Source organism: Bidens hawaiensis, unplaced genomic scaffold (genome assembly GCF_021521415.1).
Source record: "Bidens hawaiensis isolate Kalapana, Puna unplaced genomic scaffold, B.hawaiensis_p1.1 tig00019320_1, whole genome shotgun sequence".
NCBI classification, from domain to species: Eukaryota; Viridiplantae; Streptophyta; class Magnoliopsida; order Asterales; family Asteraceae; genus Bidens; species Bidens hawaiensis.
Window position 1 is genome coordinate 139,077 of NW_027492928.1, and position 13,301 is coordinate 152,377.

Below are 13,301 nucleotides of genomic sequence, written 5' to 3' on the forward strand. Positions count from 1 at the left end.
CTTATTAACCGCTACCATTCAATCATTATTTAAATCAAATTTTATTTCTTTTCGTTCAAGACCTAGCAACCATGATAAATTTTGATTTAAGCTATCAAGGTAATTTAATATAAAATGATACCATCTTCCTCTAATCTATTATCGCTAATGATTCATTTAGCTTAAATAATCGGGTTTTAATCAAAAGTATAACGGATGTTCATGTTGCAATTTAAATTAATTTTACCGTAAAAGAAGACATACAATTATATAAACTTGTTCTGTAATTTGCAAAGTTTGCTCAACATATTTGATAAATATTTGGTAGAGAACCGACATAGGCAAAACGTGAATCTTAATATGCTAATTCAATCACAAACAAGAAATTAGGCATTATAACAATAGCATTTACTTGTATGAAACGAGACCTTAGAGAAGAAAGACATGCCATGATAATTCTTGTTTCGATTCCGTTATGATGTCATGAAATCTTAGGAAGAAAGTTGGCGTTTTTCTTCTTCTGATTGGTTGTTGAAATATAAGATTGATATAAAAAAAATCATTTATATAAATCAACTTGTCAAATCATAAACAAGTAGTGAAGTTAAATTTGACAAAGTTTGCTGGCCATACATCCAAATCCATCGAACTAAAAAATTATTTATTTAATCTAACACTTGTTCTGATCATTTTTGTACCTTAAATAAAAGTTGTTCATCTATCAAAATACCCAGAGACCATCTGCTTGTTTCAACCCCTCTTATATCAGGTATTCCTAATTTAATATCTAACATTTTGTTTTGATTTTACATCTTTAGGGTAATTTTAGTAACCAACTAACTGCTTTAAATTGTGGTGATTGGTCACAACACACATGATGCACACATCTTAATTGATAGACTATCTAATTGAATCACTATCTAGTAGTGGTGTTCACAGTCCGGTTTTAACGGTTTTTAGGTCACTCGTGAACCAAACCATTGACAATTAAAACCGAACCGTTACTAACGGTTTGGTTTCACGGTTTAAACGTATTAGGTCTTTATAAAAAAATGCATAAAACATAAATTTAAAAGTTATATTACATGTTTATGATATACGGGCAAAAGATCCAATACAATAATACCTTAACGTACGATAGGTACACGAATCCTTTTTTTCACGAATCGATCTATGAAATCACATCCCAACATCTCGGAATCATCAATACATACCCAATTAACCATCGATTCACCCCGAAAAAAACAGTTTTGGATCGTTAATCGATCAATTTTTTACTTTTTTTAGGAAACCCGTTTTGAGCGTTTTAGATTTGGCTTAGCGTTTTAGGTTTCCGGCTGAGCGTTTTAGTATTTTTGCCTTTGAGCGTCTCGCGTACCTTTCGTACGTTAAGGCATTATTCTACAGTATCTCGACCCATGATATATGCATCTCATTATTTAAATACAAGAAATATAAAAAAAACAATAGTCCTATGATATATAACAAACAACACAAGTCTTACTGTGGTAGTAATAATTTAGGGAAAGATGAAATTTGGACTTAGAAATTTGGACTGTGTGCTGCACTCTGCTGCTGCTATACTACTGCACTTTAAAGCTATAATAGATTTAAGTATTTTACCGTGAAACTAAACCGGACCAAACCGTTTGGTGCTTTTTAAGAATTCTACGGTTTGGTTTTGGTGTGCAAAAACCAAAAACTGTTACAAGTGGTTTGGTTCGCGGTTTGGCATAAAACCGCGAAAACCGGACCTGAACACCCCTATTTAGAACACATGGAGATAATCATAATCTGGTAACAAAATGAGTGACTTATGATGCTGACTTAGAGGTAAACGTAATCTTTTTGGCATGTTGGAGTGTTTTTTATTTAATTTTCTCTATAAAGGGTATAATAGTAAAAATGCAACTTTCTTTTCTTTTCCATTCATGGGAACACATAAAATGTTTATTTTCCTTTCCTTTATTTTCTTTTCACTTGTTAAATGAAACTCGGGAACTAAGTGTTGGAGTGATCCAGAGTTTGTGACGATGGTTGGTCCAACAAGGCCACAGTTTGTTCTCTTCGGTTCGTCAATCGTTGAGCAAAGCTTTGGCAACCAAGGTTGGGGTGCCATCCTCGCTGATGTTTACGCACGTAAGGTTAATCTCGTCTTCTTATTCTTAATATCGATGATAACTGTAACTAGTATATCTTGATTTCTTTGCTGCAGATATTGTTATCCAAAACTTATGTACTTATTATTTCATATATAAAATGGTGTAGGCAGACATATTTGTGAGAGGATATGGTGGTTGGAACTCGAGGCAAGCCGTACAAGTTCTTGATCAAGTCTTTCCGAAGGTGATTTCTTCGTTTTGTTATTAATTCATTTCATTCGAAAAGTTTTGGTAATCATATTTGACACTCATGATTTAAAAAAAAAAATCTTTTGGTAGATGAACCCAACCTGGCCCGTTTTTCGCTTTGAAAATTTACGTTTTCATATTATTTTCTTTTCCAGGATGACGCGGTACAACCATCTCTGGTGATAGTTTATTTTGGGGGTAATGATTCAGTGCGACCGTCTTCAGATGGTCCAAGTTCTCATGTACCTCTTTCCGAGTATGTAGAAAACATGAGGAAGATATATATCCATCTCAAGGTTAGCATTGAATAGATATTATTTGTGTTTTATTTTAATACAAACATATGTGTAATGTTTTTGGCAGAACCTTTCAACGGAGACACGCATAATATTTCTAACCGCGCCGCCTGTAAATGAGGCTCAACTTCTTAAATTTTCGGGGTGATATGAGTATAACTAAACTAAACTTGTTATTTTTTATTTGTTTTCTGTGTCCTTTATTTGACAAATGCTTATATATTTCAGTAATGATAAACGCAAAAACGAACTGTGCCAAAAGTACGCAGATGCTTGTGTAGAATTATGCCAAGCGGTGGGGATTAAATCTGTTAATCTTTGTAACGCGTTTAAACAGCATAAGAACTGGATGGAAACCTGCTTTACGTAAGTATACATTTGCTTTATGGGTTATATATCATTCATAAAGAGTTTAAAAGGAAACTAGACTATAATCAAAGTAGAATAAGAAATCAAATATGAATAACTGATGGTTGACTAATTATGTTGACGATAACAGAGACGGGGTGCACTTAACACCAGTCGGGAGCAAAATAGTGGCGAAAGAGATACTAAAAGTCCTCAAGGAAGCGGATTGGAAACCGAGTTTATATTGGGAAGCTTTGCCTCTAGAGTTTGCTTAACATTCAAATTTGAATATTAATTACTTGTTTTATTCAGTCCTCAATTTGTCCCCTAGTAACCTGTTGTTTCAGTCCCCGATACTTTTCTCTTGTGACTGCAAATCAGTCTTAAATAATATAACATTTCAGTCTCGATATATTTTGTTAGGGACTTAAAATCAGTCTTTAAAGAATGTTTATTTTGTCCCCGATACATTTCATTAGGTTCACGATTTCATCTAATATAACATTTCAGTCTCGAAATATTTTGTTAGGGACTTAAAATCAGTCTTTAAAGAATGTTTATTTTGTCCCCGATACATTTCATTAGGTTCGCGATTTCATCGCAGCTCGGTCCCTAATAAGAACTTTTAAAGAATGAAAATTAGCTTCTGACAACACAATTGAGACTAAAGAGTAATCTCAAATAGCATATGTTTATTTTAGAAAACCAAATATGCAAGATTTATAACATATCTCATTCAGTCTATAACATCACAATTACAATAATTCCCTATCTAACAATCAAATATTCAGCTAACAATCGAATACTCGACTCTTGGTTCGTTCCTTCTTAGTAAGCCTGCCAACTCGTGTTAATCCAAACGTCTTTCACTTTAGACTTGCTGAACCTAAGAAAATGAGAACGCCCCGACTTAGTAAGCTGCATAATTTGATATTAACTAGAAAAGTTTGTGAATAAAATGTGAAGATTGATATATTGATATAACACTGTGTACTTACATCTTTTAAAGGAAAGCCTTGGGTATGTTTTCTAGGAAAATGCCAAAGTCAAACTCTAAAACAAGTGTGAGTCTGGTTAATATTTACTTGACATTGAATATGGGTGAAATAAGTCGAGCTGCTAATGAGTTACTCGAGATTGGCTCCTAAAAAAGCTCAAGAGCCGAGCTTAAACGAGCTCGAGCTCTAGCTCTAGCCTAAAAGTAAGCACCTTTGATAAACGAGCCCGAGTTTCACATATGAAGCTCGAACCGGTTCGTGAGTCTAAACGATAATTTCATTTATACAACCTATATATTGGGAGATAATCAAGAGAGAACTCATTCTTAGAGAGAGAACTGGGGAACTAATAAGGAAATATTTTTTAAATATAATTATAAAAATATTTTAATATTTTTTTTATCTTTCTTATATGTTGTTATTCTTCACCACGAAAAAAATATAAAAACAAAAAAAACTCGTAGTGCACATATGTAATACATCGACTTTTTTTATTGCATATGTGCACTAGTGTGTATTTTATATGAAAAAATATAAAAAAATGATATAGTGCATATGTGCAATATTGTTGTATTACATATACGCAATAGTGTTGTTTTTGCATATATTCAATAGTATTTATTATATGATGCAATTGTGTTATATGAAATGCACACTATTGTATATATGCACTACATTGACAGTTGTTTTTTTAGGAAAAAAACTAGAAAATATTTTTTAAGAAAAAGTTATAATTCTCTGGTTCTCCCTTTAAGAGGAGTTTTATTTAGATCCCACCCCTATGTAGTTATTAATTAATCCATATAACGTATGAAAAAATAACTAAATAAAATATTATGATAACTATAAAATTATAAATGATACATATACACACACACCTACACACACAACTTTAGTAGTAAAATATTAAACGAGTCAGGCTCGAATTTGAAATTTTACTCATAAGCCGAACTCAAGCTTTAGAAATATGAATCGAAACGAGCCGATCTCAAGTTCGAGCTTCGTGTATGTTAAATGAGCCGAGCTCGAGCCTAGTCAAGCTCCGTCTCAACTCGTTTGCACCCCTAAGTGGAACTGATAACGAGAAACTAATGGTTGTATAATTTAAATTATAAGTGTTATGCTTAAAATTACTATAAATTATTGAAAAGACATTAAAAACTGAATATCATTCCTTAATTCGATTCTTTTAGCGAATAATAAGAACTGATTTTCAGTCTCTAATGAGTTATTTCATGTTAGAGATTGAAGATTAGTCATCAAAGATTTGCACTGTTTTTCATTATGTATTTTGGACTGATATTCAGTCGCCATTAAGGTTTCTTTGAAAAACTTATATTACCTAGTGATGTTTATGATTAACCATAAATAAATTCACAACTTATAATTAAGGGCACACAATTAAATTCGCTCCTGATCCAAAACCTGTTAAAATCCGATATAATTCATCGACAATTAAGCCAATCAAACATGCAAGAGAGTAAATATTAATTCATATCTAAACTGTCCACCTGCTATCCGACTCGGGTTGCTTCATGTCTAAAGCTTATAGCTTCCATTGTTGACAGAGAAGATGTGCATTTCTCTTTTGAATGATTATCATCATAAACTGAGGGTTTGATTAAGCGAATGTTAAAAGTTAGCCATTAATCAGTTAAACTAGTTAGGGCCTACAAAAGGATGGTGGCGTAACAGAAAATGTACATTTTCAAGATACATGCCAATTACAAAGAGTTGAACACCATCATAGGTGTCGCTAAAAAGCTGGTTGCAGTTGAAAATAGTCATTAATCAATTGCTCTTTTTATTGTTGAATTCAAACTGGTTGCAGTTGAAAATAGTCACCATTTGACTTTAGAGTGTCAAAATTTTGTAAGAAATTCACACTTTTAGCTAAATAAATGATTTGTAACCAACAAATAGTAACAATTTGTTTTCTATATCAGAATTATAATTCACATCTTTTTGCTTAATAAATGGCGTGTAACAGACAAATAGTAATATGCTGATTTTTTATATCAAAAGTATATTGTCTTCACTCTTAATGTGCGTAACTTGAAATCAAACATTGTTTTTTTTTATTGAGGCAGAGTTGAATACTATTTAGGATTGGGTTGCAGGAAAGAAATTTGAGTAACAATTATTGTGTGCGATGGTTTGTGAATAATTACGAATTATATCTCCTTGTTATTCATTCAAAAATAAAGTTCAGTGTTTTATTTAATCAACTTTAAGATAAGTTGGTGTGCTAGTGGGTTTGTGGAATCACCAATGCAAACTAGGGGTATTCATGGTTATGTTTAAAACCGTCAAAACCGACCATTGGTTTGGTTTCGTGGTCAGTTTTCAATCTAAATTTTCGGTCGGTTGATCTAAAAGTTGCAAACCGTAGTGACCGGTTTACACTCAAAACCAAACATATAAAACCGGACCAGGCTATCAAATTTGAATATATTTTATTTTAAAAAAAATTATATTAGTTGTATTAAATAATTTATACTTTATATTATGCTTTAGTTAGAGTAAATATGCATTATAAGTTTGGTATAAAAGTTTTTTTTTCCAGTTCCATAAGTTTAAATAAAAAAGGCGAAGATCACAGTTTAAGCTCATGTTTTCTATATGGTTTTACTCGCAACCAAATAATTTCGACTTTCTGTTGTTGAAAACATTAATTTTAGATCTCAGTTAAACGGATTTATTAATGTGTTTTCATGTAATACAATCTAGAGAAGTAATAAGTACTTTAGGTGTTTTACTTATCCTTCTCTATGTAATGTATTCATGCAATACAATAAAAAGAACTAATGTTCAGTTAAACATCTCAAGGTATGTCAATTTTGAAAAAAAACAAATCAAAAGCAATATGAGTGGATTAACAAACCAAAGCCATTGGACATGTATTATTATTAACATCTTCTTTTATGCATTTTTAACAGTTTTTTATTTTATTTTTAATTTCACACATTTTGTATATGGACCTGATAAGGCCTGAACCATGAAACCAAACTGCTACAAACGGTTCGGTTACGAATTAATGGACTACTCAGTTATCTCTGTTCCTTTACCGTTTTTTAAATTGTCATTCAAATTTGTTTATTACTAATATAAATTTAAAGCCATACTGATTTTCACACCTTATATCTAATTTAACATAAATTATATATCTTTGTTTAGTTTTAAAATGTCACATGTAATGGCAAAGATGATGGTAAGTTAGACTTTATTTAAATATCCACCTCCACTTTTAATTAATGTTTATTTATATATCTTTGTTTAGTTTTAAAATGTCACCTTCGTTTATCTTCAATTGTGTTTATTTATGTATCTGTACTTTTTGTTTAAACGACAAATATGACTAAGAGCAAAACTTAGACAATAACTATATGTAGACAAAGGTCCCATCGCAACATGCAAGTAATGCTGGCCACTACAAAAATGAGTGGTTTCTGAGACTGAAAAATCAGTCTTTGATTCTACGAAATTAGCCCCTAATGGTTATAAGAGATTGATTTTGCCAGTCCCCGGTTAGTCCCCTATTCCTAGTCTTAGATAGTAGTTTTAGTAACTGAAAATCAGTCTCTATTGTATAACTTCAAAGTGGACTAACATTTAGTGCCCACAACACATTAATTCGGTCCCCAAATTGTTCCTAGATACCATATCATTTCAGTCTCCAATACATGACTAAAAATCAATCTCTAATACCATGATAATTTAGTTCCCAATTCAACTTTTTTAAGACTGAAATTCAGTTCTATAAACCGTGACAATTTTGTCTCCAGTAGGTTTCATTATATTAGTGGCAACATAACGAACCGAAACACTACTAACTGAATTCACATCGTCTTCTCGTTGCAATGTGCGGGCTCTCGTACTAGTTTAATAAAATATGAAAGTCAGGTGACTTAATTGAAACACTTTTAAAACTTGATTATACCTTTTTTTTAAACTTGGGTTGATTTTTTTAAAAAATTTTTGGTTGATCAGTTTCGGAAATTTAAACCGTGACGAACGATTTGGTTGCGGTTTAGATAAAAAAACAAACTAGGGTTAGATCTCCATTAATAAAAAAAGCTAGATGAAAGAAAACAGGTTAAAAGTTGGAACTGTCCTGTAGTATTTTCTTACTTCGGATTTTGTAGTGACCAATAAATGAAAATTAGGATTATTAAAATCCAATACCCCTATTCTTTATAGAGTAAAAGAGATGGACCCAAACTATGGTGCTCATATAATGGAAACATCTCGTGTTCTTGTCTTGATATCGATGTATAAGATAAGACGCTCAACACTAATTTAAAAATGGTTTCATGTACCTGGCCTCTTTAGTGTGAGGCCTTTTAACTTAAACTACGTATATTCCCGGCGCGTTGCATCGGGTTAATATTATTAATAGTCGTACGACTTATTAAACTGTGTTTGCGGCTGCGAATTGAGATGAATTCAATCGATGCCGGGTTACGAAATGGGAAATAAACCTAAAAAACTTTGTTAATGCCCAAATACAACAAATTAACATAACAAAAACCACATGTTGTATTGGTGAATCGATAGCACTTTGGTTGGTATCTTCACTATCTTGTTATGGCGCCAAAAGTAAAGCGAAACATAGAGTCATCCACACCTAAATACAACTATTTAACACATTTAAGATATAAAAAAATACTACAAACAAAAAAACACGTGCGTTGTAGTTGCGAACTAATATGATTTCTTTGATTCCAAAATCAACAGACAAAAAACCATGGTAAAAAAACACGTGTTGCGCATTCGAAAATTGACACGATTTTGGTCGAAATCGACGTTGTCGGCACTAAATCATAAAAAAACGTTGCGATTTGTACTTTTACACACATAAGAGCAAGGTTGCAACATGATTTTAGCTCAGGGGATTTTGGGAATTTCATCATAGACCACGCACTCAAACATAGACGTGCACAAAAAAACCGGTTCCGGAACCTAACTGGTGGAACCGAACCGGAACCGGTTCCAGTTCCAACCCGGTTGGTACAATACCCGGTTTGGGTATTTTTGTACCCGAAAATCGTACCCGGTTCTCATATTTGTATGTTAGTATCAGTTCCAACCCGGTTCCTACCCGGTTCTTAATTGTAACCGGTTCGGTTCGTACCCGGAAAAACCGGTTCCGACGGGTTTTTTTTTGAAGAGTCAAACAAAAGTCAAAGTAGCCGTTGGAACCGGTTCCAACGGTAATATAGCCGTTGGAACCGGTTTTTGATGCCCAAACCTATATATAACTTGTTTTCCACCACTAATTTCACCACCAAACTCAAAAACAAACTAAAATACTACTCCTTTAGCAAACTCGTTCCGTTACCCGACCATCCAACTAAATATTATTATGGCACCCATAAAAAAACTAACAAGAAGGCTAAGAAGAGTGTTTTTGTTGCCCCCGTTCCTGTTACGGAGGACCCAAGGGTTGTTACGGTAGTCAACCATAACCGCAACCAAGACATATGGAAGAATTGGGATTTGATTGTGGATGACGAAGGTTATCAAAAGGCTCGTTGCAAACTATGTGGTTCAATATTAAAGCACGATTCCAACTCTACTTGAGAAAGCACATCGAGAAGCCATATTGCAAGGCGTTGAAAGGGATTGGCGCGACCGATCAAATTGACTTGGGTAAAGATGGTACACTATTTCGTTACAACACGACTCAAGTTCAAGATAGAATGACAAGTTCGTTATTCAACGAGGTTTGCCGTTTAACCACTTTGATGACCCGGAGTTGACGTCGTTGATTCGCGAAACTCTACAACCGAGATACACACATGTAAGTCGTACTACCTTAAGACGTCATTGTATCAGGTTGTGGGAGTGTGCTAAAAAAGAGTTAATCGAGTCTTTTCATTCTTTAGAAGCCATGGTTAGTTTAACTACCGATGTTTGGTCGGCACCACACGGGTTGCCCGAATCATACATATGTGTCACCGCTCATTGGGTTGATCCGGTGACATGGCAATTGATGAAACGCACCATCGCTTTTGAAAACTTCCCGTTCCCACATACCGCCGAAAATTGTTTAAATTACTTGATGAAGTTATAACGACTTACAACTTGAGAAATAAAATATTTTCGATTTCGTTTGACAACGCTTCAAACAATACTAAGGCGGCTGAAAAATTTATCATTAAATATTCACCACCTTGTTTCGGGGATTTTTTTCATGTCCGATGTGTTGCACATATCATCAACTTGGTTGTTCAAATAGGTCTTGACAATGAAAACATTTGTGATGATTTAAAATACTTTAGACTTATGTTACAAGATGTCTTCAAAAGTGGTAAAAGAAGACATCTTGAATATAAGAACTATTGCAAGTCGGTTGAAAGAAAGTATTTGGGGCCGAATTGGGACGTTCCAACCCGTTGGAACTCAACTTGTCATATGTTAAAGTGTGCTTTTGCCCAACGCCAAACTTTACAAGCTTTTCATAACAATCTTGTTGAAGAACGCGAGGCCGATATGTTTCCGGAAAGTGTTTGGGTCCAAGTCGGTTATTTGTTGGAGTATCTTGACGTGTTCAAAAAGTCAACAACAAAATTATCGGGAGTCTATTACCCTACTAGTTGTTGGGTTTTGCAAGAATTGTACTATATGTCTTGTGTTTTTAAAAGCTTTGCGGAGAAGAACAAACTCTTCGAAAATATTGTTGCGGTGATGAAAGAAAAGTTCATAAAATATTTTGAAAACATACCGCCGGTCTTTACTTGTGCCGCCGCATTAAACCCCTATTGGAATGTTAATGGGGTTGAAACAACGATTAAGGAAATATTCGACAACTTAGGTATGCACGAGATTGACCCGAAGTTGTCGACGGAAGCGAAGGACAAGTTCAACAAAAACCTTCAAGACCTTTATGACCATTATTTTCAAATGTATGGTCCAAGCACGAGATCGTCTTTTGTGAAAAAAACAACAACTAGTAGGCCGTGCAATGACCCACTTATAAACTTGATGAATGGGATTCGTGAATCGGCACCTAAGAGGCAAAGAGGAAACACACCAAGTAGCGAACTTGGTCGATATAGTGGAGCAAACTATGTTGAGGGCGCAACGGTCGACGAAATTCACAATATTGATTTGTTGGCTTGGTGGAAAGGTAAACAAAACGAATTTCCCATTCTATCCGCCATGGCTCGTGATTTGCTTGCCGTACAAGCCTCAACGGTTGCTTCCGAATCGGTTTTTTCTCTTAGTGGGAGGGTGTTATCTATGCGAAGAACAAAACTAACTCCCGAGTCTCTAGAGGTTTGCATTTGCCTAAAGGACCATTTGGATGCGGTGGATCGTGTACAACACAAGGCGAACTTTGAAGACGAAATACCAATAGAGCGTCATATTCACGATGAGGAGGCGGAGGACGGGGTTTCTTCCGATAACGAAGACGAGGGTGAAGACGAGAATGAAGACGAAGAAGAGTTGTAATTATTTGTTTTGGTAAAATTATTTGTAACTTGTTCAACTAATATTTAGTTTTGATTTGTTTTATTATAATTACTTTTGTTACTCATGATTAATTTTTGTTACTTTTTTAATAACGACGAACATTTTATTTATTTAAAAAATAACTATTACAAACATTATTAAAACATAAACGATACCAAACATAACAACTAAAACATAAAAAACAAAGTCAGTCGTTTTAATCCGGGAATACTTATTTTTGGGTTGTAGAGCCGGACGACTCTCCCACTTCCGTTTTTTTAGCATCCAAACTTCTTTTCTCTCGACAATACTTATTCGTATGTTTTCGTAATGTCGAGTTGGACCCTGCTTTAAGAAACTTCGAGCAATATTTGCAACGTGCCAACTCATGTGAGTCGGTCATGAGACACAAATCATAATGAACCCAAACATCGGGGCATCTTGTTGTTTCGATCACCATAACAACGTCATCATTAGTTGCCATTTGTTGTCGGTTTAAGGTTAATTGTGGTTTGGAGTGTGTTTTATAGTTTTGGAAGTGGTTTAACAAATACACAAACAAACCTTGCTATTTAGAGTAAAAAAATAACCTATTTATAGTTAAAAAACCGGTTCCAACGGTCAAAAACGGCTATATAGCCGTTGGAACCGGTTCCTAACGGCTATAATATTTAAATTTCAAAAAAAACCGGTGGAACCGTTTTTTACGTAAAAACCGGTTCCGGTTCATACCCTACCCGGTTCTTAAAAGTTAGCATATCTGGGCATCGGTTCGGGTCGGGAACCGAACCGGTTCTTGATTGGAACCGGTGCCATTTTACAACCCGGTGTGAAAAAACCGGTTTCGGTTTCACACCGGTTCGGGTTTTCCAGTTAAACCCAATTTGTGCACCTCTACTCAAACATCAAAATGCAAATATAAAAGCGCTCGGTTATCCCTTAAACATAGAATAACAATACATCCTAAGGCACTTTCACATAATCATAAATCAAATCTATGGATTTTATTTGGTTTTTAACATCTTTTTTTATTTCATCAAAACTTTTTTTTATTGGTTGTTTCAACCCTTCTTATAAAATAATATCAATTAATCTTTTTTCTATAACATTAATTAACCCACCGCAGAACATTAAGTAATTTTTCACCACCGCTTCGCCGCCGTTGTTCGTCTATTAGCATCGATGCCACTGTCACCATTACCGACCTGTACCACGATGTTAGTATGGTTCTGACGAATATCCGACAACGATGTGGTTCAGTGGTTCGAGTGCAGAATCGCCATGGCGGTCCCTGAGAGCGGCAATAGATGTCGTTTGGGTTGGTTGACCGTATCATCACTGCTAACAGGGAGTTGTGACGTCACCAGAGATGGTGGTGGAGGCGTCGTAGATGATACATGCTAGTAATCCTAAATTGTTGAACCTTCATATTATTATTACTAGTAGAAACCCGCGCGGCGGCGGCGATAATTTACAAGGTGGTCCACAATACTCCTGTTGGGGCGGGGCTGATGATACCAAGATTTTAAACGGGTCCAATATAGCAATCAAAGATGAAACAGATCAACATATATGAACTTTATGAAATGGGTCAAGCCTCATGCACTTTATTATTTTTTTTTATATCAAAAGCTTATGTTTTACTAAATCTAATAACAATTCTATTACTTATTAATTTTAAGAAAGATTATAACTGTTAGTTTACTTAAAAACAGGTTAAACAAATTTGAATGTGGGTTTTGAAGTACCTTGTGATATTAGCTGTCTAAGCAACAAAATATACATGGTGTTACTGCACATGATAGTGATCTGACGCGTGCTTCAAATGTCAAAATAGATAGTTTTTGGAGTAATGGGTGATAATTAAAGAT

At 34.4% G+C, this 13,301-nt stretch overlaps 1 protein-coding gene across 1 annotated transcript; it reads left to right on the forward strand.

Moving 5' to 3' along the window:
• Positions 1-704: 704 nt before the first annotated feature.
• Positions 705-3,389, forward strand: LOC143558061 (GDSL esterase/lipase CPRD49-like). Its single transcript, XM_077046984.1, has 7 exons — positions 705-748; positions 1,984-2,123; positions 2,248-2,325; positions 2,486-2,626; positions 2,694-2,770; positions 2,855-2,992; positions 3,126-3,389. The coding sequence occupies exons 2-7, from the start codon at positions 2,013-2,015 to the stop codon at positions 3,247-3,249; spliced, it is 669 nt and encodes a 222-aa protein (XP_076903099.1). The 5' UTR covers positions 705-748; positions 1,984-2,012; the 3' UTR covers positions 3,250-3,389.
• Positions 3,390-13,301: the final 9,912 nt, after the last annotated feature.